The following is a 26,749-nucleotide window of genomic DNA, read 5'->3' as shown; positions in this document are numbered from 1 at the left end:
CTTTGGCAAGCGACAGTAAGTACGGCAGCACTTTAGGGGCCGTAATCCGCAGAGGGTTAATCTTCTGTGCACGGCACCAGACAGAGAACCTCTTCCATTTATGACCGTAACACTTGAGAGTTGGACGCCCAGGCTTTTGCAAGAACCTCTCTGCAATCAGCCGGGATATCGTACCCTCCAAACCCTAGTGCTGCAGGAGCCAGGCCTGCAAGTTCATCGACTGTGGGTCGTGGTGTAGAATGGCGCCTCCTTCTCTGGAGAGAAGATCCGCGTCCGTCGCCAGCTTGATAGGTGGGGACGTTGACAAGTCCAGAAGGTCCAGGAACCAGACCTGCCTCGGCCACGCCGGTGCGACAAGGATCATTCCTGCACCTGGACTTCTTGAGCTGGCCGATGAGGCGGAGCAGCAACGGCAATGGAGGGAACGCGTATAGAAACAGGCCGTCCCAAAGGAACGAGAAAGCATCGCCCATGCTCCTCGGCTGTGGGAACCTGCTGGCGAACCTCTGGCACTTGGAGTTCGTCGCCGTCGCGAACAGGTCGATCTGGGGTTTGCCCCATCGTTGGAAGAGCCGATCCTTCTTGATCCTGGCGCAGTTCCCACTCGTGGCGCGAGCGCAGCTCCCTGCTGAGTGAGTGGGCGATGGTGTTTTTTATTCCTGCCAGGTGGAAGGGAACCAGAAACATCGCCTGGGCGACGGCCCAGTGCCACAGATCCTGGGCCTCCTTGGCTAGGGCTGGGGATTTAGTGCCCCCCTGCTTCTGTATGTAGAACATCGTGGTGGTGTTGTCGGTGAAGATCCTCACCACTTTGTACTTGAGGGACGGGAGGAACGACTTGAGCGCCCAGAACACTGCACGGAGCTCCAAGATGTTGATGTGAAGAGACCTCTCCTCCGGGAGCCAAAGGCCTCTTGCATGGAGATCTCTGGTGTGGGCTCCCCAACCCTCCAGAGAGGCGTCCGTAGTCACCGTCTCCTGAAACGCCAGGGTTTGAAAGTCAGTGCCCGTCGTGAGGTGAGCACGGGTGCCCCACCATAGGATCGCCCGATGGAACTCCTCGTCAAGGGGGATCCTGTCCTCGAAGCAGCCCCCCGCCTGAAACCAGCAGGCGTCCAGTAACTCCTGTAGCGGACGCATCCAAAGTCTGCAAAGGGGCACAAGGTAGATGCATGAGGACATCATCCCGAGAAGGGACTTGATGGACCTCACCCTGGCCACGTCCGTGGCTAACAGTCGCCATACCTTGGCCAGGATGGCTTCGGTCCTCTCCTCTGAAGGGGAGGCCAATTGCTCCACTGTATCAAGCTTCGCCCCCAAAAACAGTGCTACTTGCGACGGAACCAGGTGGGATTTGGGGGTAGATGGAGAACCCCAGCTCCGTGAGCAACCGGACGGTCCTCGCCGTATGATCGACGGCGAGTTCCTTTGACCTTTCCCGGATTAGCCAGTCGTCCAGGTAGGGATAGACGCGGATCCCCTGCAGGCGCCACGCCGCCACTGGTGCCAGGCACTTGGTGAAAACCCTGGGTGCCGACTTTAATCCGAACGGTAGGGCTCTGAATTGGTAGTGGCGTCCCTGAACCACGAACCTGAGGAACTTCCTGTGCCTTTTTAGAATGGGGATGTGGAAGTAAGCATCCTCCAGGTCCAGCGACGATAGGAAGTCGCCTTCCTCCAGCTGCCCCAGTACGTGCTGGAGGGTGACCATCCTGAATTTCTGCGCCTTGATGTATTTGTTTAACCAAAGCAGGTCTAGGATGGGGCGCCAACCGCCTGTCTTCCTGACGAGGAAGTACCTTGAGTATACTCCGGAGCCCCAGAGCCTCCTGGGGACGAGCTCGATGGCACCTTTCTTGAGCACCGCCTTTACCTCCAACAGCAGTTGAGGGACGCGATTCTCCTTCCTGGCCACGAGAGGAATGCGAGGGCACTTCTTTAGGAATTCCAGCGAGTGCCCATTGGCCAGGGTGTCCAACACCCAACGATCGGTGGAGATTGACTCCCACACCCCGATGAACTTAGTCAGTCGGCCTCCCACTGGGGTGCTTTGGTGGGGGGACCGACCACCCGGCCGGATCAGTCTTGCTTGGAGGCGGCATTGCCGACGACGGCAGGAACCCCCTTGCTTGCTGCGACCTCTGTAGGCCTCCTGGAAAGAGGAGCGGGCCACCTGGCGGTAGGTGGAGGAGCCACCGCTGGATCCTTTGGAGGCACCATGTCTGCCTCCAGAGCTCCGAAAGGGCCGTCGCTGCTGAAGCACCCGAAGGGCCTTGGCCGTCTCCGAGTCGGTCTTGATGGCCTGTAGAGACTCATCCACCGCCTTACCAAAGAGGTTGTTGCTGTCGAACGGCATGTCCAACACTCTGGTCTGGACATCCTGGCGAAAGTCTGTCGCCTTGAGCCATCCTCATCGTCAGAGGCAAACTCCGTTGCCCAGTTGGCGAAATCCAGTATCGGCAATGTCCGTTGCCACTGTAATGGCGTGATCCAACGCCACCTCGCCCTCCTGCAGAATTTCTAGGGCCTCCGCCTTTTTGTCATCAGGCAGGAAATCTAGCAGGGGAGCTATCTTGAACCAGAGCTCCCCATCGTAGCGGGCCACGATCGCTAAGGCATTGGCCGCCTTAACCGTCGTCGCCGGCATGACGACTCGTCGTCCTACAGAGTCCAACTTCTTACCCTCGCTGTCCGGTGGGGGAAGTGGAAGTTGAGGCCGCCACCCCCGCTGCCTTCTTCTTAGCCGCTGCCGAGACGACCGAGAGCGGCGTGGGCTGGGCCCTGAGGCACAAGGGGGCAGCATCAGGGACTCGGTACTTCTTCTCGTACCTGTCCCTCTTGGCGGGTGTCGTGGCAGGGCTCTTGAGGACAGCAAGCCCCTCGTCCCAGATGTCGAGTAAAGGCACCGCGAGGACCTTCTTCCTCTTAGCCTCTCGTCGTTGGTACAGAAACCCCTCTTTTTTCTGTTCTTCAGGGCATAGCTGGAAGAGCTCAGATGCCCTGGTTATGGCGTGGAAAGAGCCAACCTCGTCGGCTGGGGACGCCCGTAGAGGGTGGGGGTGACGAGGGGATGTCTACTGTGTCATCGCCGCCGTCATCGTCTGTCGCCGTATCCTCTCCCGGCGAGAGGGATGAGGGATCCACCGGTCTCGCAGGCACGAAGGGCGGTGCAGGGTGGACTCTCCTCCGCTTGTTCGGAGGGTTTCCCGACTGGCCTGGTTCTGGTAATCTCGTCCTTATCTCAGTACATAAGGATTGATTGCCAACAAAATTGCCGCCCAGCTATCCTGGGGCTCGGGCAATGGCTGCGACGGACAGGATGGCCGCTCCAGTGGGCCCTGTTCGTCGTCCTCGTCGCTATCCTCGATCACGTCAGCAGGGACCGTCCCCTGGGATCGAACCTTCTCGAACCTCTCGTTGAGGTTTATCAACCTGTCGTTGAGGCCCCTCTCGGTCTCCACCAGTTCCTCCTTAGAGGCTGATTGAGTCGAACTGCCACCGGCCCCCACCCCTCTTTTTCAGCCGGGGCTTCACAGGGGTCTTAGCGATGGGCTGGAAAGAGGATTCCCTCCGCGGCGGCAGGGATACTCTGGGCCCAGAGGCCGTTTCCATTGGCGTAGTCTCAGCCGGCTCCGCCAGGGTCACAGAGACCACTTTGGTAGAGGCCTCAGCCGGGTGGATCAAGGCCCTCACCACCTTAGGTGCGTACTGGGCCTTCGCCTTGGGGGGGTGGGAGAGGGTCAACGCCTCTCTCCCCCTTCGAGATCGACCGGGTCCGCTCCAGCGGCCTACCCTGGTTCTCGGACTTCCTCTTCCCCGACCCAGAGCACTGGCTCGTGGTTGAACGTGCCGGGGAAGTAGCGCCCTGCTTGTCAACCGAAAATCCCGACCTTTCGGCGCTCCTGGAGCCCAGGGACTCTAAGTGCTTGGCCTTCTGTTGGGCCCCTGTCGCCGGGGTGCCCTCAAAGGACTTATAAGCCCGCTCAGACCTCTTCTTTGCCTTCTCACTTGCTGTGCCCTTCTCCAGCCAGGTGGCGAGGCAGGAACGACAATCTTGTTTGGTCCGTTCAGAAAGGTTCTTGCAGAACGCACAGTCCTTCTCCACGTGCGTCTTGTCCCCATGGAGGCAGTAGACACATCGCAAATGCTCGTCCTCCTTGAAAACGTTATATAAGCCGCATCCAGGGCAGTTCCTTAACAGCTTGGATCCGGACATCGAGCTCCCTTTGTCCTGGGCCATGTCCTTGAGGTAGGCCGCAGATCTTCCGGAATCCTCTGAGAAGTGTGAACTGGACAAAAACTTCACCCTTGAGGGGTGTAGAAGAATTCCCAAACGGGTCCCCGTTATCGGAAGTAGAAACGGTGGAGCTTGAGGCTCGATTAAACCGAAAAAATGAGAAATTCTCCTGAAAAAACGTGAAAACGCAGTAAACAAACTCGAGAGCTAAACACGAGGACTCCCAACACTTGAGCGTGTGGTAAAAATCTGAGGATGGCTGCCAGAGGCGGGGCTTAGGGAAGAGAGCAGTCATTGGCTGGGGGCAGTATGACGCAGAGATCAGTGATTGGTTACTACTAAGAAAGAGATCAGAAACGAAACTGATACTGATTTTTTCTTTACCGAGGATTCCCAGCCTGACGGGGAATATTCGTGAGCATCTGAATCCATGCCAGACCCATGCTGGAGAATTACTGTTTTATTGTATACTTACTGTGTTGTGATTTACACTCAGTATGCTTATTTGGCTGTGTATTCTCTATTACAACTCTTGATATATAGAGCATACACAGTATATTTCAATGTGTGTGATGGGGCCCAATTGTACTTTGATAAAAGCCAATCCACCTAAAATGTAGTCAGACTGCTCAGTTACACTACAATTGAGTGTTTCGGACCAACTTAGTAGGAACCTTTTTCTGAGTACCAATTTATTCTTCTGAACCCCGTGCCAGAGGTATTCTGAGAAATTCCCCAAGCAATAAGCTTTAGCACCTCCTCGGACAATAAAAATAGCCTTTGAGGAGGAAAGATTGGATGACTTTCTAATTTCTGATTCACCGATTACCTGGTGTTCTGAGAAGAATGTTAGAAAACAATATTTGAGCGTCCAACCAACTTCTTTTTAAGAACATGTTGTTACTTTCTCATAAACATCCCATTAAAAAGTGTGCAAGGGGTGAAATCAAACAGGAAACATCAGTCCCTGCACTTTAGACTCCTTGCTGCTATATTCTGGCACCCCTTCTTGTCTCTGCAGCCACGGAGACGACTGCAGAGGGGTTTTAGGAATGCCTGGGGACATAGTGTAATAATTTATTTGGCTATAAGCAACCATATTTCGTTTTAAAAAAAAACAGCGCGCTCATTTTCCATGTCAGTGAATTTACTGCTAAAGACACAAGCCCACTGCAGATATTTTGCAATTGGAGGGACATTTTTCAACTTGGCTGACTAAGTCTCCCGCAACTCATCCATTTGCAGTGTACGCTCCCAAGTTCTCCGCAACCATCCAGTACCACCTCCTGCCATTGTTCCCTTGGTCCTCCCAGCACTCCTCACTCAAACGACCCACCCCAGAAGATCAGTGTTTGGCTTAAATACTGCCTTTAAGAACCATTGTCTCAGCCAGAAGGCCCTACTCTTTTTGAAAGGTATCGCCTCTTCATACAAAGATCCCCAACCAGTACTGTCTGCATTTCATTACACAAATAAAAGCTGAAAATGTATTTAAATTCAGTCTTGTGCTGTCCCCTATTTAGTGTTTGCTACCAAACACTATCAAAATTATATTAAATACTGTGACCATTTACAGCACCCTTTAGTGAAGTGATTCTCAACAAAAATACATTTTCACCAAATACAAACCTCTTCTGGACACCCCCACAAGCTACTTAAAAATACCCTCCACCCCCAATTACAATGGACTTTGTCAGGAAGATTTGGTTTTCTTCTCGATCCAAATCATTGCATCCACTTGATTTTATTATGCTATTTGAGCGCAAACCTAGCTTCGAGAAGCAATGGAGCGCTTTACAGAGTTATACACCAATACAGATACATAACGCAGCGCTTTACATAGGTGTACAACATTACTGATGCATAACGGAGCACTTTACAGAGGTAACAGATATACAGCCGGGGGTAGGGTACAGAGGAAGGGTACAGCTGTACCGGGTTGCAGGGGAGGAGGGGCAGGACGAGTAAGGTGATACAGGGTGACATGATGGCCTAGGTGTCGCGGAGGAGAGACTACTTGAAGAGGTGGGTCTGGAGTTCTTTCCTGAATTGTAGGAGCATGGGGGCAGGTCTTATTCTAGACCGTCCTACAGCAGAAAGGCAACTCAACAGATTACTGGTAGTTAGAGCAGGCCAAACTGATGTGTTAATATTGCAAGAACTAGGATGGTTGGATCACTTCTGCCACAAGACGGTATAGGTGCTGTACACTATTGTTACCCTTGTGCTTGAAGGGAACCTGGACTAGCACAAATGGCAATAAGTACGTTCTTAAACTATAGCCTATGTGGAAAGTGCTACATACATCAACCACAGATGTCCCCTAATGTAGTGCTCTATACAATTCACCACTGGTATAATGAAGGAGCATTATTGAAACTAGAGAGCGGTACTGGGCACCTACCATGTCGGCATACTGTATGGCTAATGACCACCTGGCCAGACTTTTCAATCCTAAAGGCACACGCCGGTCCATTCCAGATTCCTACTGCGCATGCATCGGCCCGTGTGGATCCATGGAGAATACTACTTTTGTGGGAGTGGGGTAGTGTCCAAATAACACTCTTCAGACACTTGATGCAGTTCACAGGTGCAAACGTCATGCTTTTACTTTCTTTTCTGAACGTGCCCAAACTACTGTGAGCAAAAATACACTGCAAGAAAAGTCAAACCAAACTAAATCTCAAATGTCAAGAGAATATTTAGAGAAGCCTGAGCGAGCACTAGGGCTCTGCACACCTCCACGTGTTCTCTTCATTTACTCTCCCTACACACATAGCAGGTGCCATGAGATAGGTTTAATGCTTTATTGCCTGGTGATATGAAACAAAACAAACCACTTCACCACCGAAGAATTGTATTTCATCCGCATTATAAGTTGCTTTGGTATTGCATGTTCATACATGTTTCCTAGTATCAGGAGATCTGGAGGATTCCAGGAAATTCAGAAATCACCACCCCCAAAGTTATATCGCGTCTTCCATTTTCAAGTGCTCACTTTCATATGTCATTTTTTTTCAAATATGCTGTAAAAACGCATGCAGAAAATGTTGGTCTTCCCAATACACATTGTTAATATCCATTATGCTAATATTTGGATATCAGTCACACCTTCATTGCCAACGCTATATTCACTACTACTTTAAAAGAATGTCTGCAGCCGAAGGGCTGATTGTCGGAAGCGGCCAGGCACTCTGAAGGTGACAAACAAATGGAGGAGGAACCCGGATAACCCGGGCAGGGTCCTCCTCCCTGGGTAAGGAGAGGGCTGGTAAGAAGCACGCCAAAGTGCTTGGAAAGCCGACAAAGGAAGGGAGCGTGGCAAGCCCCATATAAGTGGCGGGCGTCCTGCTGCAGGAAGCATCCAGCCCCCAGCAGAAGGACGCCCGCCGCAGTAGAAGAGCGTTTTCGTTGTGGGGGGGGTGAGGGGGAGGCAACTGCCACAGGGTTTTTCCAACACCAGCTAGCTCGCAGGGGTCCAGCATGGGGGGTGCAAGGGATGTCGGCTCCCAGGGTCACCTCATTTAGTGGGGTCAGCCAGGGGGCACAGCCGGTACCAGCACTAGGAGACAGCCTGGTACAGGGCGGAGTTTGGGGCAATGTCACAATACAGGAGTCCAATGCCAGGCTTTGGCCCCGCTCGGGTTGCAGTTATCTCTCTGGTTTGGCGCATTCCACTGGCTAGTAAGGAGAAGATGTGGAGAAAGTTTTGTGAAATCCTGGCCTTGATGGCAATAGAACCAGAAGGTGAGGGCTTGCTGGAGTTATCGGAAAAAGAGGAGAAGAGGGACAGGGAGAGACCCAAGGTGGAGGCAACAATCCACAATTGGATAAGGGCTTTTAGGATGTATATGTCCATCATGATTTAAAAATTCCTGCAGGATGCAGGGGCAATGATTGCATATGAGCAGTACATTCACAATCTGTATCTAACCTATGGCAGCGAGGCCTGGCTAAACTACGACAGGGGATTCCGGCTCAAGATGCATGGTTTGCCCCGCAATGTCCTGGGACGAGGTAGATATCAGGGGCTATCTAGAAAAGATGGTACCTGCCAGGGAAGCCGGGGATAAGACAAGGGGAGAAACATCAATTCTGGAAAACCAGAGGGTCTTATTCACACCGGGGTAGGGAGTCCTTTCGCGGGCACTCCTCCTGGAACAGTCGTCTCAGCTACCAGGGGGAGCAGGCGGACTGCTGGAAATGGGCAGGCCCCTTCGGCAAGGCTTGTAGATTCAAACACTCAAAGGGCAGAAGTTCAGGGGACCACAGCTCTTAGTCAGGTGAGGGGAAGCAGAGAAGCAGTGCAAAACCCAAAGAAAAAGCAAAGCGCGACTGAAACCCAGTTATCCACACCAGTGCACCGGCATACAAACCCAAAGGAAAGGCGGAGCGCGATTGAAACCCATTTACCCACACCGGTTCACCTGCATACATTGATCCGCTTAATTCAGCACCTCTTTCCCAGAAGGAGAATCTGTGAATGATGGCATAGCTGAAGAGCTATGCAGGCTGCACTATCATTTGAGGATGCAGTAGAGTTGGTGAGGTCGGCTGGGAGAGGCACTCTTATGGGGAAGGCAGACAGTCTGCCTTCAGGTTGTTACCAAGCCACAATGAGAGTTACCATTTGCTGGGCTTCAAGGAGAAAGATGAGTACTACTATGACAGATTCAGCAGCTTTTTGGGTTCAAAGGATTTAAGGGGGCAGGGTCCTGCACTACCTTGAGGATTTCTTGCTCATCAGGAAAGAAGGGACGGGGGAGTGCCAGTCCCTCATGAGCTCATGCCAAGGATTGGAGAAAATGGGGGTCCCCCTAGCAAGGGGTAAGACTGTTGGCCCGGTCACAACACATTCCTGGGGATCGAAATTGACTCAGTCACAGGGAGGTGCAGGCTGCCCATGGATAAAGTGCTGAAATTAAAGGAAACAATCAAAGTTGTGAGGGGCAGGAGCAAGGCTACCCTAAGGGAGCTTCAATCATTGGTGGGTAACCTCAATTTTGCGGGACAAGTCACCCCAGCAGGTAAGGGGTTGGCTTGGAGTATTGAGCTCAAAACAGTGGGTTTACAGCATGCATCGCAACATGTCAGACTAGGGTCTGACGTAAAGGAGGATCTCAGGATGTGGGATGGATTTTTGGATAAGTTTAATGGTGTTTTGCTATGGAGGGGGGGGCAGCAGCAAAAGGCTCAAACTATTCAATGACTCCTCAGGTTCCCACGGTTTCAGGGAGCAATTGGTGTGGTCAGACTTGGCCAGCAGCATGGCATCACGAGGGGATTACTATGGACATCACTCTGCTAGAGCCAATTCCCAACGTGGTGGCATTTAAAGTGTGGTGCAAGCAATGGAGGGACAAAAAGGTGTTGCTCTGGTCAGACAACTTGCCAGTGGTCCAGATCATCAATCAGGGGACATCTAGTAATTCGAGTGTTTTGAAGCTGCTTAGAGAGCTTACAAAGAGCCTGCTGACAGTGAACACTGGCGTTGGGGCACAGCATATTCCAGGGGTGAAAAACGTGGCCGCTGACTACCTCTCTCGTTTACAGTAGGAGAAGTTTCGGGGGAACTGCACAGAAGCAAGATGACCCCATTCAAGGCTCAGTGGTGGGACATGATTGGGGGGGATCTGAGTTCCTTAATCCATTCCCCTCTAGCACCTGGCACAGCGAGAAGATACAAGGTGTGCTGGGATCAGTTCTTGGTCTTTCAGAACGAGATTTTAACAAAAGGGCAGAGGGATTGGCCAGAACGGGCCATTGTTGGATGGTGCCGGCTGTCTGGAAAATAGCCCACTATTTCAATCTGGGGAGGTGGGGGGGGTTTTGGGGCAAAGCAGTCCCCACGAAAGAGCATTACATTGTGATGGCAATGAGAGGTTGGGCCAAGCAGGTTGAGAGGAAGACCGCTGCAAGGCGGCCTATTGATGTTGTTAAACTACACAGTCTGATTGAATGTTTAAGGGCAGTTTGCCATAACGAGTCTGAGAAGGTTTTGAACACGGCAGCCTTCACGTTAGCTTTCTTTGGGGCAGAGTGAGCGAGCTGGTACCTGAAAATAGGGATGGCAGGGGCTTTGGGTTTTTAAGGATGGGAGATGTTCACTTTACAGAGGGTCAGTTAAGCATTTTTCTAAGAAGGTCCCAGACTGATCAGAAGTGGAAAGGGAGGACAGTTACACTCCTTGGCACAGAAAGGAGCATAGTGTGCCAGATGGCGGGCTTGGCTGCTTATCTACGGCAGAGACAGTCTTTGGGTGCGGAGTCTTCACTTCTGTTGCACACTGATGGGTCGGCCTTGAGCCGTTTCCAATTCAGGAGGGTCATGGACATGACACTAGAGAAAATGGGGGTAACAGAAGGGGTATTTGGGACTCATTCCTTTAGGGTAGGGGCTGCCACTTCAGCGGCAGAGATGGTCCTGGGTTCAGAGGCAATCAAGCAAATAGAGAGATGACGTCTGGGCATTTCAAGAGATACATCAGGCTTGAAAAAATGCAGCGTTAACAGCTTCCTTCTCATCTCCTTCCTACAAGCAGCAACACACAGGAGGAGTCAGTCCGACTGGGTAGTAGGGCATTCCTTTGTGTCATGGGACGGGGCGAGCTGGATGGCAGAGCAAGAGGAGCCATCGCTGGCGAGTACCGGATATGGTGGCACGGGGTGCCTGGGATGAGATGGGCTCAGCTGCATGGGCACATCCATAGATGGGTAAGCAGCAAAAGCTGGATGTCTTGATCGTACACCTTGGGGGCAATGACTTGACGATCCTGGGGAGGGGGGGGGGGTGCCCTGAGGGAGATTGTTTTCTTTGCAGGAGTTGTCTTCGCAGCTGGATGAGACCGAGATTTTGTGGTCGGAAATCCTACGAGGCAGGAATGGAGGGGCGCTGAGAGTCACTCAGCAGTGAAGAAGTCAAGAAGGAAATTGAATTGCGCAATGGCAAAATTTTGCAGGGGCAGAGGTTTTCTCCCAGATCAGGCACGGCTTGATCAATTTGAAATCCCTTGAGTATTACTTGAAGGATGGAGTGCATTTGTCTGCATCCGTGATGGATCTGTTTTATTGGAATGTTTGCACAAAGCTATTGGATATATGAAGTAGGAATGGGGGGAGCCGTGGTAGGCGGTAACCCATCTTCGGCGCGGCAGTGTTTTGGCGACCAGTGACGAGAGACTCTGAATGAGCCATGGGAAAGCCGGAAGGGTCTTTGCTCTTCTCGAGAACAGTGACTCTTGGGAGTCCAAGTGGCGGGGGTGTCTGTTGGTTGCAATGAGGGCTCAGCTTCTCCCGAATAAAAGGCACACCCCCAGCCCAGGAACACCTGCAGGGGCAGGCGGGTCTCAGACACAAAGGGTTGCGAGAGTTGTGCCTATTGTGGATTTTGTTGGGAAAAAGGGGAAGTAGGTTTTGGACACTGAGCAGTCGCCACATCTTCAGAACTATTGTCACAGAATTGTTTGCAGTGTTTTTATTATGATGTGAATATAAATCTGCACCCTTTATATGCAAAATAAGACACGTCTCATTCTGCACCTTACTGGTTGGGAAAAGAAAAGGGCCTAGAGGAATGAGCAAGTGTGATATGTGTTGGCATAGAAATGGACAAATGCCCAGGTTAGGTCACACTGGTGCGACTTGACGATCACATGTTACATGTCATTAGGTGCTTTCCTCTCTCCTCTGGGAGAAAGACTTGCAGCTCGGTGCGTTGCGTGGCTGCCGCGAGCCTGTAAAGTGCTCGAGGTCTGGCCATCTATAGTTCCTCAGAGATGCAGCAAGACATCAAGGGCACTGGTGAGGCACTGCAACTCCCCGCTGACTGCAGTCATTTTGTCATCATTTTGTACCTCCCTGGTACAGGGCTCATGGAGCCCCGGGAGGTGCTTTGGGGGTAGCTCATCTGCCCAAGAGTATTTCTCGGTTTATTTCTGGTCCTCCGCGGCGACCCGCTGTGTGCACAGTGACTCCAGGGGTACTCTGTAGGGCCCCTTTGAGCTGTGCACCTCCAGTGGGGTGACCAGGTGTGGAACACTAAGTGCTGTACACTTGACTGGCTACTAAATTGTGACCCCTCTAAAGACCGATTTCATTGCAAAGTCAGGCTGGGTGCAGAGGTCTGCTGCCTAGACTCAGCATTGCCATAACATGTCTGCTCCACCTGCAAATTCCTTGCTGCCCAGAACATCTCGCTGCCCCTGGTTGGTGGACCCGTCAGTCAGGAGAACGGCTGTTCCTATGTGGGACCGACTACATGCAGCTCTGGGTTTGCTCACTAGCAAGAGACTCTACCTTAGGCCATGCCCTCTCTTGCAGCCTGTAGCTCGCAGACCCCTCTCTCTGTTCTCGCCCTCTCTCCCTTAACTTTTTTTCTATGCACTTATTCTATCAGAATTGTCCCTGGACCTAGTATGATAGCAACAATGTTTGTCTCCTCCCCCTCCCCTTTTTTGGGCCACCCCCTACTCCCCCAGCACTATCTGAAATGTCGTCAGGCCTAGTACGGTAGCCGCCTGCATGTTCTCATTTCCTTCCCACCCCCTCCTTTCCTTCCTTATCTGTGTCTTAGCTGGGGGTGTGTCTAGGCAGCCATGGAGTAGGCTGCAATCCTCGAGAGCTCCGTGCTCCGTCTCATAGATCCGAGCAAGCGAGTGCAACTGACATCGAATTGCAGACCAAACAGGTACACTATGAGTGTATGACCATGCCAAGAGAAGATTGGACGTACCGGCGGGATGTTTGATACAAAATAGGAACAGTCAAGCTACTTTGTTTCCCTGACGAAATTGAATTCAAAATGGCGGCAGCACACAAAGAAAACGAAGAGGCTGGCAACTGTGACCCGTGCGGCTGTCAGCCAAGGAGCGGATCGATGAGGCAGCTTCCATCAGCGATGCAACGTGTGGCTTGCACCGTGCAGCCCTGGCGAATCAGGAAGGGAGCCCCCGGTGAGCATAACAAAAGAGCGCTGCTGCCTCAACGGCAAAATACAGCACGGACGGGGCAGCGCTGAAACTATGGGACGACACTGAGCCCGTGGACAGCAAGAAGAGACTGCTGCAGCAGTAGATGAGCCCACACATAGTGCAAACTCTCGACACCATAGCCCACATAAAGGGAGCAGCTCCGGTGACGGGGGATGGTCGGGAGCCCAAACAAAGTCAACAAAGGGCTGCGGCTGCAAGGGAGCGTGTCGCGCAGCCTAGCCAGACATTAGCAGCGGCCAGAACCCTGCGGTCCGGGCGTGACATTGAAGTATCGACATTACGGCTACGCGAAGCGGATAGCCCCGGGGGCAGGGGTGCAGACATAATACACCGTAGTCGGAGGCCAGTCGCAGCACAAACGAGGTGCAGCTGCCAACCCATAAGCAGCACGCTGGGGCGGAGGAACACGGGACAAGAAGCAGGCAGCTTTGGGGGCTAGGGACAGCAGGGAGCCCTCAAATTAACATAAAACTCCACGGCAGGAGGCAATTTGGAGTATAGCAGGAGGTCCCAATTGGGGTGAGCTGGACAACAGACCTGTGGCTGCTTCAGCGGAAGCTCAGGGGCCCCCGGCAGCGTTCTGTAGCTGGGCTCCAGCGCAGCATAGGAGCCCAGTGGAAGTGCATACACACCGGGCCCCATTGCAGACCCAGGGCCCCCACAACACGAGGACACAGCAGCAGTGGGCGCAATGCCCCTGAGCGTGGTCATTGGTGCCACGGGCTGGAGGGCGATTCTACTGGCACCGGAGGTCCGACAAGGTGGGCAGGCAGCACCCACGACCAGGCGGTACTCTAGGCAGGAGAACGCCGGTCCCATCACGACCCCCAGCAAGGCCCGCAAGCACGTGCGGGCGCGGCCATTGACCTACCCAAGCCCCACAACATCAAGATGGCCAACAAACTGGCTAAAACAAAGGGCAAACAGCCCACGCTGGATGAATATACCAAAACATCGCCAGTGGCGGAAGGGGCCAGGAGCAAGGACAGGACCCCTGCAGCGGGCAGGGATCAGCAGATCCTAGCAGCAATCTCAGACCTGAAGGTGGCATGAGAAATCAAACTGGAGTCAGCCATGGCCGAGCTGAAAGCGGCTCTGGATCTCAAAGTTGGGTCAGTACAGGAAGAGGTGAACCTCCTCCGGCAAGACAGAGCGCTAGCAGATCTTACAGGGGACCTAGGGAAAGAGGTGGCCCCCAAATACAGCTTCATGCGCTTCTCACAAATCCTTGCTCCACGTCCTGGAACAACGCATGGGCAACCTGGAAAACAGGGCTGAGGAGACGTAAGGACGCACCTGGAACAACATCCGCATCGTAGGATTGCCGGAGGGAGCCGAGGGACCCAACCCCACGGAGTACATAGAATCAATGCTGCTGCAAGAGGTAACTGGTGGAACGTTCACTCGGGGGTTTGCTGGTAATCGCCAATATTCTTAATTACTGAGAGAAAATCCTTGAGCATTTCTGAAAGGGAGGCACGATACAAAGTGCGTCGGCAAATATAACGGCATAACCGGATTACACCTTGCAGGTGCAACACCGACGCATGAACTTTGGTGCACTGAAGAGAAGGTTGCGAGAAGCAAGCTACAAGTAGATGCTGATCTAGCCAGCTAAACTGAAAGTGTGCCACAAGAAGAGCACTGTTTTTTTGACACCCCGGAGGATGCGACAGACTGGCTGGATACGCAAAGTTGTCCCCCGGAATCGGATATCCAGGAAGGAGGAGACGAAGATAAGTGACACGGAGACTGCGGTACCCAGGGTGCCGCAGGCTCAAACTTTGGAACTAGAATATAAGACAGGAAATAGTCTTCCGATGCAGTGCGATCAGGGCTGCGCATATATGATATGTTGAGTATGGGCACTCAGAATAACACATAGGAGCCTAACAGGACCAGCCCTCATACCCCCACGTACAGACCAGTTAGGTAACCGGTAGGACGGCGACGCCCTGCTGGGTTCCTGACCCCGGCATTCCGAGGTAGGACCAAATGCGGGGGAGCCCGAGATCCAGGGATGGAGCTGGGCACCAGTTGAGTTTGGGCAGGGAGGGGGGAGGGAAAGGGTGTGTGGAATGTTTGTTGGGATGGGAGGGTTTGGGAGTTCATGTTGAGGGAGGGAATCGAGCCCAGATTCATGTCAAACTAGACAGGAGTGAGAAACCGGGAGGGGAAGATGGGAGACAAACTAAGCATGGCGACGGGCAGCCTTAAAATTGTAACCTGGAACATGAGGGGCCTCAACAGTTACCTGAAGAGGAATAAAGTGATGTACTTGAGAAGGCTGGAAGTGGATATTGCACTGATACAGGAGACCCACCTTACTAAGGAGAAATTAGAAGTGGTCAAGAGGAAGTGGAGCGGGACTACGATGGGAGCCACATATTCAGATTACGCGAGGGGGAGTGGTCACGTGGGTGGCACCTCATGTACCGTTTCATTTGCTTCAGTCCACAAGGGACCCGGATGGTAGAATGATAGTGGTGCACGGGATGCTGGAAAATAGAGAAGTTTGCATTATAAACTCATACGCTCCTAACCAAGACACTACGGCCTACTTTAGGGCCCTATATGGCAAAATTAGCCCCCTACTGGGCGGAGCGATCATATGGGGCGGGGACTTTAATTGCACGTTATACCCCAAAATGGATAGGTCGGATAGCAAGCTAAGTAGGCCCACGCCCGCAGCGAGAGCATTACAGGACCTGCTGGGAGACTTCGGGCTGGAGGATATTTGGAGACAGCTACACCCAGTGGATAGGCAGTACTCACATTACGCGGCCCCACACAACCTGCATACGAGACTGGACTACATGTTTGTTGCCTCAGAGCCAGTAGGAGAAATGATAGGCTCGGAATACAAGGCCAGGGTGCTCTCGGACCATTCTACCTTGGTCCTGGAATGGAGGCTTCAGCCTCCTAGAGCAAGAATCCCGACTTGGAAGCTCAGAGCCAAGGCCCTGCAGGACTTGGGATTCCGTGAGGGGCTGAGGGAGGCGATTGTCGAGTATTTTGACCTCGGGGAGTGTGTCGTCAGAGGAAACCTTATGGGAAGCGTTCAAAGTGGTAGTACAGGGTGCAGCCATATCCAAATCCAGGGGGCACCAAGGGGGCATAGAGCGTGAGCTGCAGGAAACAGAGGAGTTGGAAGGATTATTGCAAAACGGGAGCGCCTCACAGGAGGATGCAGAATGGGTGAACTTGTGTCAACAAACTAGCGGGGAGCACTGGGACAGACTATGTAACTTAAACTACAGAAAATATATTGAAAGGCAGCATGCAGGGAGGGGGCCAGGGGGAACAAACCTGGAAGTCCGCTAGCATGGCTATACAAAAATGAGACGCCGAGACCAGTGGCCAGGGAGAGAAAAGGGGAAGATGGCCAGACTTGGGATACCCAGGAGGGAGTCAACGAGGTGTTCCTTAGATTCTATAAACGCCTCTATGAAGACACGCAGGAGGAGATGGGCCGGGAGATCCAGGAAACACTGGAAGACATAGGTTTGCCTAAACTAAACGACGAGGAACGGGAGGACTTGCGGAGTTCTCTAGAAAAGAGACTCTGGCTGAAGGCTCACCTTCAGGCAATGATGGATTCATGTTATTAAACGAAGAACCTGCATCTATAGAGGCCGCCTGGGCTGTGGTGGAAGGCGCCAGCACCTCTGCTGACATGCGAGAAATCACTGGAAAATAGGCAGTCATTTTTCCAAGATTCGGCTGAACGTTCGGTATTCCACCTCAATTGGCATGAACAGAAGGATTGCACCCAGGATCAGAAGACGAAGGGTGGGGGGGGAGGGGGATATTTATGGCTTGCAGCATTTCAGAGTCCGTCAGGGGAGCACAGTTAGTTACTAGAGACCGCACCATTGCGCACTCACTATATGCAGGTCGTACATTCACCAGTAAACAATAGTAACTGGCGGAGAGAGAGACAGCACAACGTTCGAGCCGCTCCAGATGGTACTCGCCCTTGCCAAGCAACCGGCTTCCCACATCCAAACTGCCCAACTGAGCAGACACTCATTCTCACTCCTGGTCGCATGCACTTCGCGCTGTGGGAGGCGTTATATAGGAAGCAGGCAACCACGATCAGTGAGAGCAGATTGCTCCGAGGCCACACTAATCGAGCACTGCCAAAACGAAATGGAGTAAAAGAATTACCCAACAGAGGTTGCTAATCATTTATCGACCTTGGAAAAATTAAAGTGAGATGGCCTTGCCAGGACTCGCCGCTGCAACCTGCCGGTCACACAGATCCCAGTTCCAAGTGCTCCAACTGCCGAGCTATCTCATCAGTTGTGAAGTTGTGAAGGTGCGATGATGGACTTTCCTTTCAACCCAATACATTATTGGAAGTGTACCACTGCCTTAGCATTAAAGTGTTGCTAAGATCCTATGGAGAAACATGTGCTCCACAATATATTGCAAACCTTTTAGAAACAGAAGAAACTAATGACCATGAAATGTAATCCACTTGTGAAAGTGGATGCTACCAGTGTGCACCATTAGAAGAATCTAAGTGATTTTACCGAACCCAAAGGTTCGACTTCCCAAAAGTTCGATTTATTTTTTTATTTACTGCAAATATATATGTGGGGGAGACCCCCCCCCACAGCTCCCCCACTTTACCCCTATACATTTTTTATATACTTTACACCCCCCCCCCCACATATATATGTGTGCGGGAAATTGGGGGTCGAACTTTTGTGAGTCGAACTTTTGGGGTTAGGTAAAATTGTTCTAAACCCCATTAGAAGCCAAAGAAACTGCAGATGTTTCAAATGTGAAACAGCACCACAGCATAGTGTGTCAACGTGCCCAGGGCATTTGTTTGGGAGGAATAGGCACAAACACCATGAAATTACAGCTCACCTGTCCACCTGTGATTTCCAGGTGTTTCTTCATTAAATTCATGGTATTGGGCGTCACCACATATCCCTCAGTCTTGTAGTTTTCACCTAGGAGAAAAAAAAAGTTTACAAAACATTTTCAAATCAAGGGTTTCATTTGGTTGGTCAGTGTCAGTATTTTTGATAAAGTAATGCAAAATTGGTAGTACACAAGGCTTGCACGTTACCAACGCGAGGGAACTATTGCCATCTAGTGGCAGGAAATCGAAATAATTTAAAAGCAGCATCGTTGCCAGATAATCTTATATCCAGGTTTCACTTTCGTCTGTCAAACCTGCACAATATTGCAAGCAAAAAAGCTCCCACAAACCATTGTTCAATTAAATATTTACCATTGAGTAAATATAGGCGTCATTAAGAAAGCACGAAAGCTTTACCATTTATTAAGTAGACATCTCCAAGGTACCTTTTTGGTTATGGTCCAAAGTGGAGTTTCCACAACATTTTTCTCAAGCACATTAGTCTAGAAGACCCAAATCCCTGCCCATTAGAGAGCAAAAATGTCCGACAAGATTGTGTGATCTTGGCCAAAATGCTTTTTCCATCTGCTTTCTCACCCGACCAATGTGGCAATGCTTAGAAATAAACCGGAGCCGAATATGAAGTACCAGATCAAATAGAAAGACCAGCGTAGGATATTTGGATGAGACGTAGTCCAGTCTCAACTTCTGAATTAGAAGACCTGGATCCCACACTATAGGCTTCCCTTCATCCCAAGTAGTTTGATCTTGGGCAAATCACTTCCCTCTGTGCCCCAGTTTCCATATGTACACATTTTAAGGGTGTTCGGGGGAGATGGACTAGCTTGCTCATTATCAAAGTTGACGTGATGCTGCTTGCCATTTGTTGATTTGGTTAAACGGGTGAAGACTATCCTCACACCAGCTTCGAGAGTAATCCAAGATCTGCCCAGCAAGAAATATTTCTTAAAATATTTCAAAAAGCCGAACATTACCTGCAAACCTGGAACCACTGTTGGGGCCTACTCTGCACACCTGGTTCATGCCGATGTACAACTTCTTGCCAAAGAGCTTTAATTCCAGAGCACAAGGGCACACAAAGCAATATGCACTAACGAGGGAACCCAATTGGCACAGGCGTACAGCATTGATGTAGCACACGCTCTCCCAGCAGCATAACATTGCTTAGTTGGCTGTGAGAAGCCACATGTTTTACTGCATCCTTTTAAGAACAAACATCTAGACTGCAGGAAAAGTCCCACCAGCTACTGCAGTTTAAAACTAGCGCAAGGTCTTGCTGCCAGGCTCTATTAATGAGACAACGTTTACGATAGATTGTTACAGGAGGTGTATAGCGCCAGCTGCCCTGGTCCCACCCCCCTTCAAAGCACTGTGGAATGGCTGGATATTTGGCAAACCATAGTCTGAACGTTACATGGACTGTTTAATACACTGCAGGAAAGACAAATGATAAAGTCTACATGCGCATCCGGGGAAGCAGCCACCCGGGACCCTTCCTCGATTGGCAAGAGTTTTTTTTTATCATAGAGAAACAGGGCTCCTCCCTGTTGGGCACCACCAAAACCAAACAAAACCTCTCCTACACCCCTCCCTCTCCGCCCACTTAACTGCAGGACCGGCTATTTGAGCGCCAGTCTGCTGCACCTCCTTCTCCGGCCGACATAGAAATGGAGAAGGGACTTAGTACCTTTTCCCTATGATGACAGCCCTCTTCTCTCCTCCCCAGTTAGGACAGTTTTTCTATAGTCCTACGAAGACTTCATAAAAAACATATCTGAGGCAGTACTTAAGCTTCACTCTTAGTATAAGTATGTACCACCTGAGAATGTGGGTAGTGTGGACAGAGCAGCCAGGCTGCTCTTAGGAGGGAGAGGGCTGCAGCTTGGTACAAAAAAATTGTAGCATACATATGGTCCAAATAAACACTAACGCTATATATTGTAAAAATAAATGTTTTATTTAAATACAAGTAGGCCCAAATAAATCTTGGGGAATTAAGTTATAGCATAACATATATAAACACAATTATAAATACCAACTCAATACTTATGGGATACAACCCAAAGTATAACCTTAATAACGGCAACAAGCAGTTCAAGGTGAGTCAAACGCACAACACATTCAGAATGGCAGTCAGCTACTCGTGGGGAGTAAAACCAGGTTAGATATACTTTTAGTTTACCATCAGTAATTCAAGGGCAGTAGACCCAGTCAGTCATGAAGTGACAGTCTGTTACAGAGATCACTTCATAAACCAACCCAGTTACAAGTATACACAGTGCAACATTACTTTAGAATTCTGTTCAGAGCTAGTAAAAACTCACTTTCTGGAGGGAGGCCTCAAGCTACTCAATGATAAGTATTAACATTAAACTATTTTAGAATACACTAATCAAATCAGGGAAAGCAAAACCCCATTATGCTTTAAGAAAGACTGAATGTATTTCAAGGTAGGCAATTGACCCATTGGTACATATTTATCCGCTATCTAATAGCTAGTTATACAGAGTATACTTTTGAGAAGTGTATAATGCAGTTTCTAGGTTAACTTAACGAAACCATTTCAGAATAGCACCAAAAAATGTAGGGAAGCACAGCCCAGGGTTACAAGTGTAGAAGAGCAGCAGCTTTTCAAGGTGAGACCAATGCAACTCAAAGACAAGTATTAACTCAGACTCTTTTAGCTCTGTATAAAGCAGAGCAGAGAAAGCAAACCCCAATGTTACACTTTAAGACAATGTATTTTAAGGTAGGTAAACCCCATTGGTGAGCTTTTACACACAACTGGTTAAGAATAATGAACCAACAGCCCTACAAATAAGGTGTATAGCCCACATTCACTCACTAAAAACTGGCAAATACTCCCACAAAAGTAGGGAGTACAAATACTCCGAACAAAAATAGGAAAAATGCATGTAAAATCTTCCACTGCTTTCAACCCTCATGACTCCATGGATATGTTTAGACCAGTAGTGCACATGGTACCACAGGAATACACTATTTGAACTGCCTGATTGGAAGAAATAAACCTTTTAATATGCATGAATAACAAGGTGCAAAATAATTAGAAAAACATTCAGTTAACATTTTTTTACTTCACTGGCTTATAAACTCATTGGGAATTGGACTTACATTTGAACTCCCTCAAAATTATTTTACTCCCAACTTAAAGAACATAGGGAGTAAAATACTCCCACTTCCAAATCCTATCTGTAGCACCGAGTACCAATACTTATTACTTTTCAGAAGGGGGGAAAATATCATTCAAGCAACTTGTATACTTTTACATGCAACTGCTTAAATAGTAGTGGCTTGCACTAGCAATTGTTATAGATACAACACTAACTGATAAGTACTTTAGACTTGTTACAATTTCTAGACAGAATCCTTATAATCAAAGTCCTTCCCTAGTCTATAGAATAAGTTTTCTCAGAGGCAGAAGAGGGACCCTAGTGGTCTAGGAGCCAGCTGTAGTCAAGTCAGGATATGGTTCAGTTGCAGGAAAGTCAACGTTCCAGATGATTTCTTCTTTAACAAGTATTAGCTTCAGAGTTAGTTAAAAGTGTACAAGGACTTCAGAGAAGGCCCCCTATATGCAGCGCATTAGGCCTGGGCAAGGGTATGGGCAAACTCCAAACTGCATGCATCAGCCCTGCAGCCTCAGGATTCACACAACACTCAAGGTAAGTATTACCGAAGCCAGCACAGTGCCTTAAAAGAAAAGAGCTTCGTAGTGGATGCCTTTAGGATGCAGTAGCACAGGACGCAGTCCCTGGATTCTTGAGACAAAAGAACTGGACACTGGATGGAAACGTGCAGCAAGCAGTCATCAGGGGAGGCTTCCAGCAAAGTTTTCTTCACAGATTCTCAAGGCTCTGGATTTGGCTCCTTTTCACAGCAGCCAGATGAAAGAATACAGCTGGTTGGATTCTCTTCACTAATCTTGTCGTCCACTGTGGTGATGGGACTTCAAGCATTCAAATCGTGTCTCGAGACCGAGCAGGAGTCCACCAAATTTTCGAAATGACTGACTTCAGAAGACCATGCACCGGGCTCGAGATCCCAGGGTATTGCCGGTTTGCAGCCCAGCAAGGTCACAGCGCGTTGAGAATGGTTCAAAATGAAGGTCTTCTTGGGTCTAATGTCACCATCCTCTGGGTAGGACTTGTATTCAGGACCCCCAGGTTGATTGGGAAGGAGGGGTTCCATCAGGCTCAGGTTACACAGCAGGCTCTCCGGTTGCTGGAAATAGCAATAGACTTCTATTCATCTTCCTCTTCGGATTCAGCTCCAGTGTTCGACTGGTCAGCAGCTTCCAGGATCGGAGTATTTATCAGGAACTACAGCATAACATCTGCAAACTCCCCCTGCAGTTTACAGAAAGGGCCGGTCTTGCTTACCAATCAGGACAGCCAGCCCCCTCCCAATGGGAACTGGTTCCTTTCAGGCAAGGTGGAAGACAAAAGGCTGTAGAGTTTTTGACTCCTCCCTCGCTTCCTGCATTCTCAGACACTCTGGAGCCTTGGTACAGAATACAAAGGATTCTTGTGGGGGGGGGGCGGGGGGGAAGAGGGAGGGAGGGGGGGTTGCAAAGGTGTCCTCCGCTTCCTCAAAATGGTAGGCGGGGACTGGAGAAAAAAAATAAATAGAAAAGACTACTGCGGCGTCGGATCCAACCCGCATTAGAGGGACAGATCTGACACTGCAGGGGTGAAAGGGACCTGGTGGCGAGCAAACAGTTAAGTAGGGGAGTGGGGGCGAGCGCATTTGGTTTGTGGTTTGATCCTCTGATAATTGAGCGCATGCGGCCAATTTTTTCTTCGGACATTTCACCACAATACATTATCAGACTATCAAACACCACCAAACCTAGCAGAATGGTGGCCCTACAGTGCATTACTGAGGCTGATTTAACAGCCTGTGAGTAATCAAGACCAAAATTCATAAAGGTAAAACTACTGCAACCAGCCATTCATGTAAATTTGCAATTGTAACAGAAATGTCCAGGTAAGTAGGAAAGGGGATATGGTGTATCCCCCCAGCACTTCACATAAGGTGGGGTGTGCTGGCTCATTTTGATTAAAGTAAACGGGATGTGAATTCAGCCATTCACACCCCATATGAACCCTTGGGTGCGAAAGGCTTTGATGCCCTAGCGGTTGGGGGACAAGGGGTTCTACCATGGTTCTGGCTAGCGGTCCCTTACTGGCCATGTCCGCTCCTCTGCAAGGGCGTAAAAGCCTCATTTGACTACAGGAAAACAAACTGCTTTGGCAGAGGTAACTAGCGCTTCAACATCACTTGCAACAGACACGTACTATGCAGTGGTTTGGAGGCTATGTGTGTTGGACCGTAACTGAATTAGTGATGGCTGACATGTGAACAGAATGTGGCTCATGGGAACCTGCAATCTATTGGGGGGAAGCTGCACTAAAAAGGTGGATCAACTGTTGGGATACACATACAGCATCCAGACTGGGAAAAGTGTTTCATGTTGCATACATTTGAGTACGCTGTATGTGGCGAATTTAAAACGCAGTAATGCAGCAGTTTCTGAGTGTTCTAAAAAGGTTGGAGATTTGAGAAACGTGTTTTGTAGCTAGTTTGAATACATTTTAGTTTACATCATGTAGCAACATAATGAGGAACAATCTAATAACAAATTTCATTGTGTGGGGTACAACTTGTAGTGTATAGAAGTGGGTTAAGGAAACGTGTGAAGTAGATATATGGGGACTTAGGATAAATGAGTAGTTTGATTGCTGTAGTCTCAAAGGTTCTGCCATTTTTACATTAAAAGCCTTCATAAAGATTGCAGGCTCATCGTTGTTAAGAGTCTTAGGCCCCAGAGTTTCTGGGTGGCAGCAGCTTGGTTTTCCCTCCACAAGTGTTTTGGATGACCAAGGTCAGGACACTGGGAGGAAGCAGAGCACATCGGCCAGATGGCAAAGCAGGCCAAATGGTTGGAGACAAATGTATGAACTTCTATTAGGTTTGTTTTTATGCTTAGATTGATGTGTAGATGCAAGGGACCATCTTCCTGGGAACACAAAGCCTTGGTATTGAATGACCAACGGGTCCGGTTGGATTGCGAGTGTCGGATTGGGGTTTGCCAATAAATACAGTAAATTGATGCGAGGGAAGAGCTTGACCAGTTTTATACAATTCCATTTGGGCTCTCTGGAAGGTAAGCAGGATATATGCTAAGGAGGCTGTTTGATTTAATATGGAAGTTCCATTAGGTATTGCAAAAGAATGCTAAAGGAGCAGTTTGGGGTGCCAGATGGTTTGGGATAACGAGTAGACTATTGTACGATCCAAGGAAGCAACCACAACTTAATACCATTCTACATCACATCCCAAACCCTCCCAACAGCCAGAAACAAAATACTCCATACCAGCAAGAAAAGAAACCGGAAGATCCTAGACCTAGAGGCCCTAACCTTTCTAGACTCAACCCCTCCCTAGCGAAACAGAACCCACCAAAACTACCACAGAGACGGCAGAGAAAACACTCAATTTGAACACTTGCATCCCCAAGGCCCTTGACCAACTGGCATCAGCACATTCAAAGCAACAGCAAAAAAATCTAGCACGAAAATGGTTCACAGAAGTGAAAACCAAAAAATATAAAAGAAATTGCAAAATGGAGAGAATACACACAAGACCAGAAAATAAATACCAAAGACAACTTAAACTATACAAATAACAGTCTCAAAGCAAAACAAGTTCTTCTACGCCACAAGAATATAATCGGCAAACAATCCACAGAAAGAACTCTTCAAAATCAAAGAGATAACCCTTCTTCCTCCAGGAACTCCATCCCTCCAATACAAGCACTTTGTGACAACATTACCAATCACCTGCGAGCAAAAATACACAATCCAGGAGACCTTCAACCTAACCCGGGCAAACAGGACCAGACACTGGCCGAATCACCGACTATAGCAAAACTTACCTGCCTAGAACCAATCACAGATGAAACCTTAGCCACACTGATCATGGACACTAACCTTGCAGGATCCCCAAGGGCTCCCTGCCAGCCTGAAATCTTCAAAGGAATCCTCAAGGACAGAACCACAGCGGCACTTCCGGACCCTAATGAATCCATCACTCAGAGGAATAGTACCGTCCTTCAAATCAGCATACATTAAACCAAAGATAAGAAAGGAATCAAAGCGCAGAAAACCTGGGCAACTACACACTGATATCCAACCTGCCCTACCCAGCAAAGATCCTGGCGAAGCAAGTGTACAAAATCCTTCTTACATACGTCAAAACAAATGGAATACTCTACTTGTCACAAGTTGGCTTCAGACCAATGAGAATAACAGAATCAGCACTTCTATCGGTCTGTAACGACCTGAAAATAAATGCAGACTATGCCCAATCACCTCACAATCAACAACGCAACACTAATAAAAAGATTGATTGAATTTGGCATACAGGAATCAGCACTAAAGTGGCTTACCTGAGGCCACCAGGGGGCGCACAGGCAATGGCAGCCTGAACACGCCGCTCCCGCCGTAACTGGGACACGAAGAGGGATTGAGCCCCCCCCCTGTGACCCCCCCACGAGAGATCTACGGGCCACGGGGCCCGTGAACCTCGGGTGCCCCCCGAGGCGAAGGAGCGGCATCTGGGGACCCCCGGGGGCCCGAGAACGAGCTCCGCGGCCCGAGGGGAGGAGCCCCGGGGAGCTCCAGGCAGCATCGCATCCATCGAGAGGGGAAGCGGCGGCCTGTATTCGGAGGCGCGCGCGATCCCCTCACCCCCCCGAACACGGAGCGCGCCGGCGCCCCGGCAGAAGACCCGCCGGCGACACCCCCATAGCACCCTGCCGAGGTGCCGTCGCGGAGGGGAAGTCCCCCGCTGAGGAGCTGGGAGAAACGCGGGCCGCGACCCGCGTAGGGAGAGGCGGCCTGCCCGCGCTCCCGAACTCGGCGCCGAGGTAGGTGGGGGAAGCCCATCCCAGCCCCCACGCAACCCCCAAGGACCCCGGGGGACCAGCTGCGGGACGCATCGGTGGGCTCGGAGGGGCGAGTCGGCCCCCCCCCCAAAAAAAAAAAAATAAATAAAAATTAAAAAAAAAAAAAAAAGAAAAATTAAGAAAAGTGAAGTGGGGGGAAAAAAAAAAAAAAAAAAAAAAAAAGGTCAGGAAGACGCGGGGGGAAACGCCCCCAGCCCTGGAGGGGACAAATCTTTTGGAGGAGAGTACCCACGAGCCCATCACTTTCTTAGGTGGAGGCCCCTGGGCTCAACCCCAGGGCGAGTGCCCGCCTGGGGGCTCTCGCTGAAGGAGTCGCGCCTGAGAGCCCCCCAACAAACCGCGATTGGACGACCATAGCCGCTCCCCCCCACCCTAAGAACTGCCACCAAAGACAGAGGACACAAGGGGGGGGAGGGGGTGTGAGGCCCCCACCGGAGGTCGGTGGGGCGAGTGCCCGCCCACGAGAGGCCCCCCACAGAGGGCCACACCAGAAGGTGAGAGCGCGTTCCCCGACCGGGCTCTGTCCCTTGCCCCTAGGGACGCATCAGCGGAGGGGAGAAGCAGGAGGACCGAATGAGTTGGCGCCATACCCTCCAGGAGTACCGCTACCAAGGCACCAGCAGGGAGAACAGC

The 26,749-nt window shown here is 50.3% G+C and overlaps 1 protein-coding gene across 1 annotated transcript in view; it reads right to left on the bottom strand.

Annotated features, from left to right (window-relative positions):
• The window catches only part of QARS1 (glutaminyl-tRNA synthetase 1), a 950,222-nt gene that overhangs the window by 460,902 nt on the left and 462,571 nt on the right, over positions 1 to 26,749 (bottom strand). Inside the window, exon 9 of the mRNA XM_069643299.1 lies at positions 18,108 to 18,193. Within this exon, the coding sequence (XP_069499400.1) occupies positions 18,108 to 18,193 (86 nt within the window). The remainder of the gene's footprint in view (positions 1 to 18,107; positions 18,194 to 26,749) is intronic.

The sequence above is a fragment of the Ambystoma mexicanum genome, chromosome 2p (assembly GCF_040938575.1).
Source record: "Ambystoma mexicanum isolate Mex_15411 chromosome 2p, UKY_AmexF1_1, whole genome shotgun sequence".
Classification (NCBI taxonomy): domain Eukaryota; kingdom Metazoa; phylum Chordata; class Amphibia; order Caudata; family Ambystomatidae; genus Ambystoma; species Ambystoma mexicanum.
This window is presented reverse-complemented; position numbering and strand designations above follow the sequence as displayed.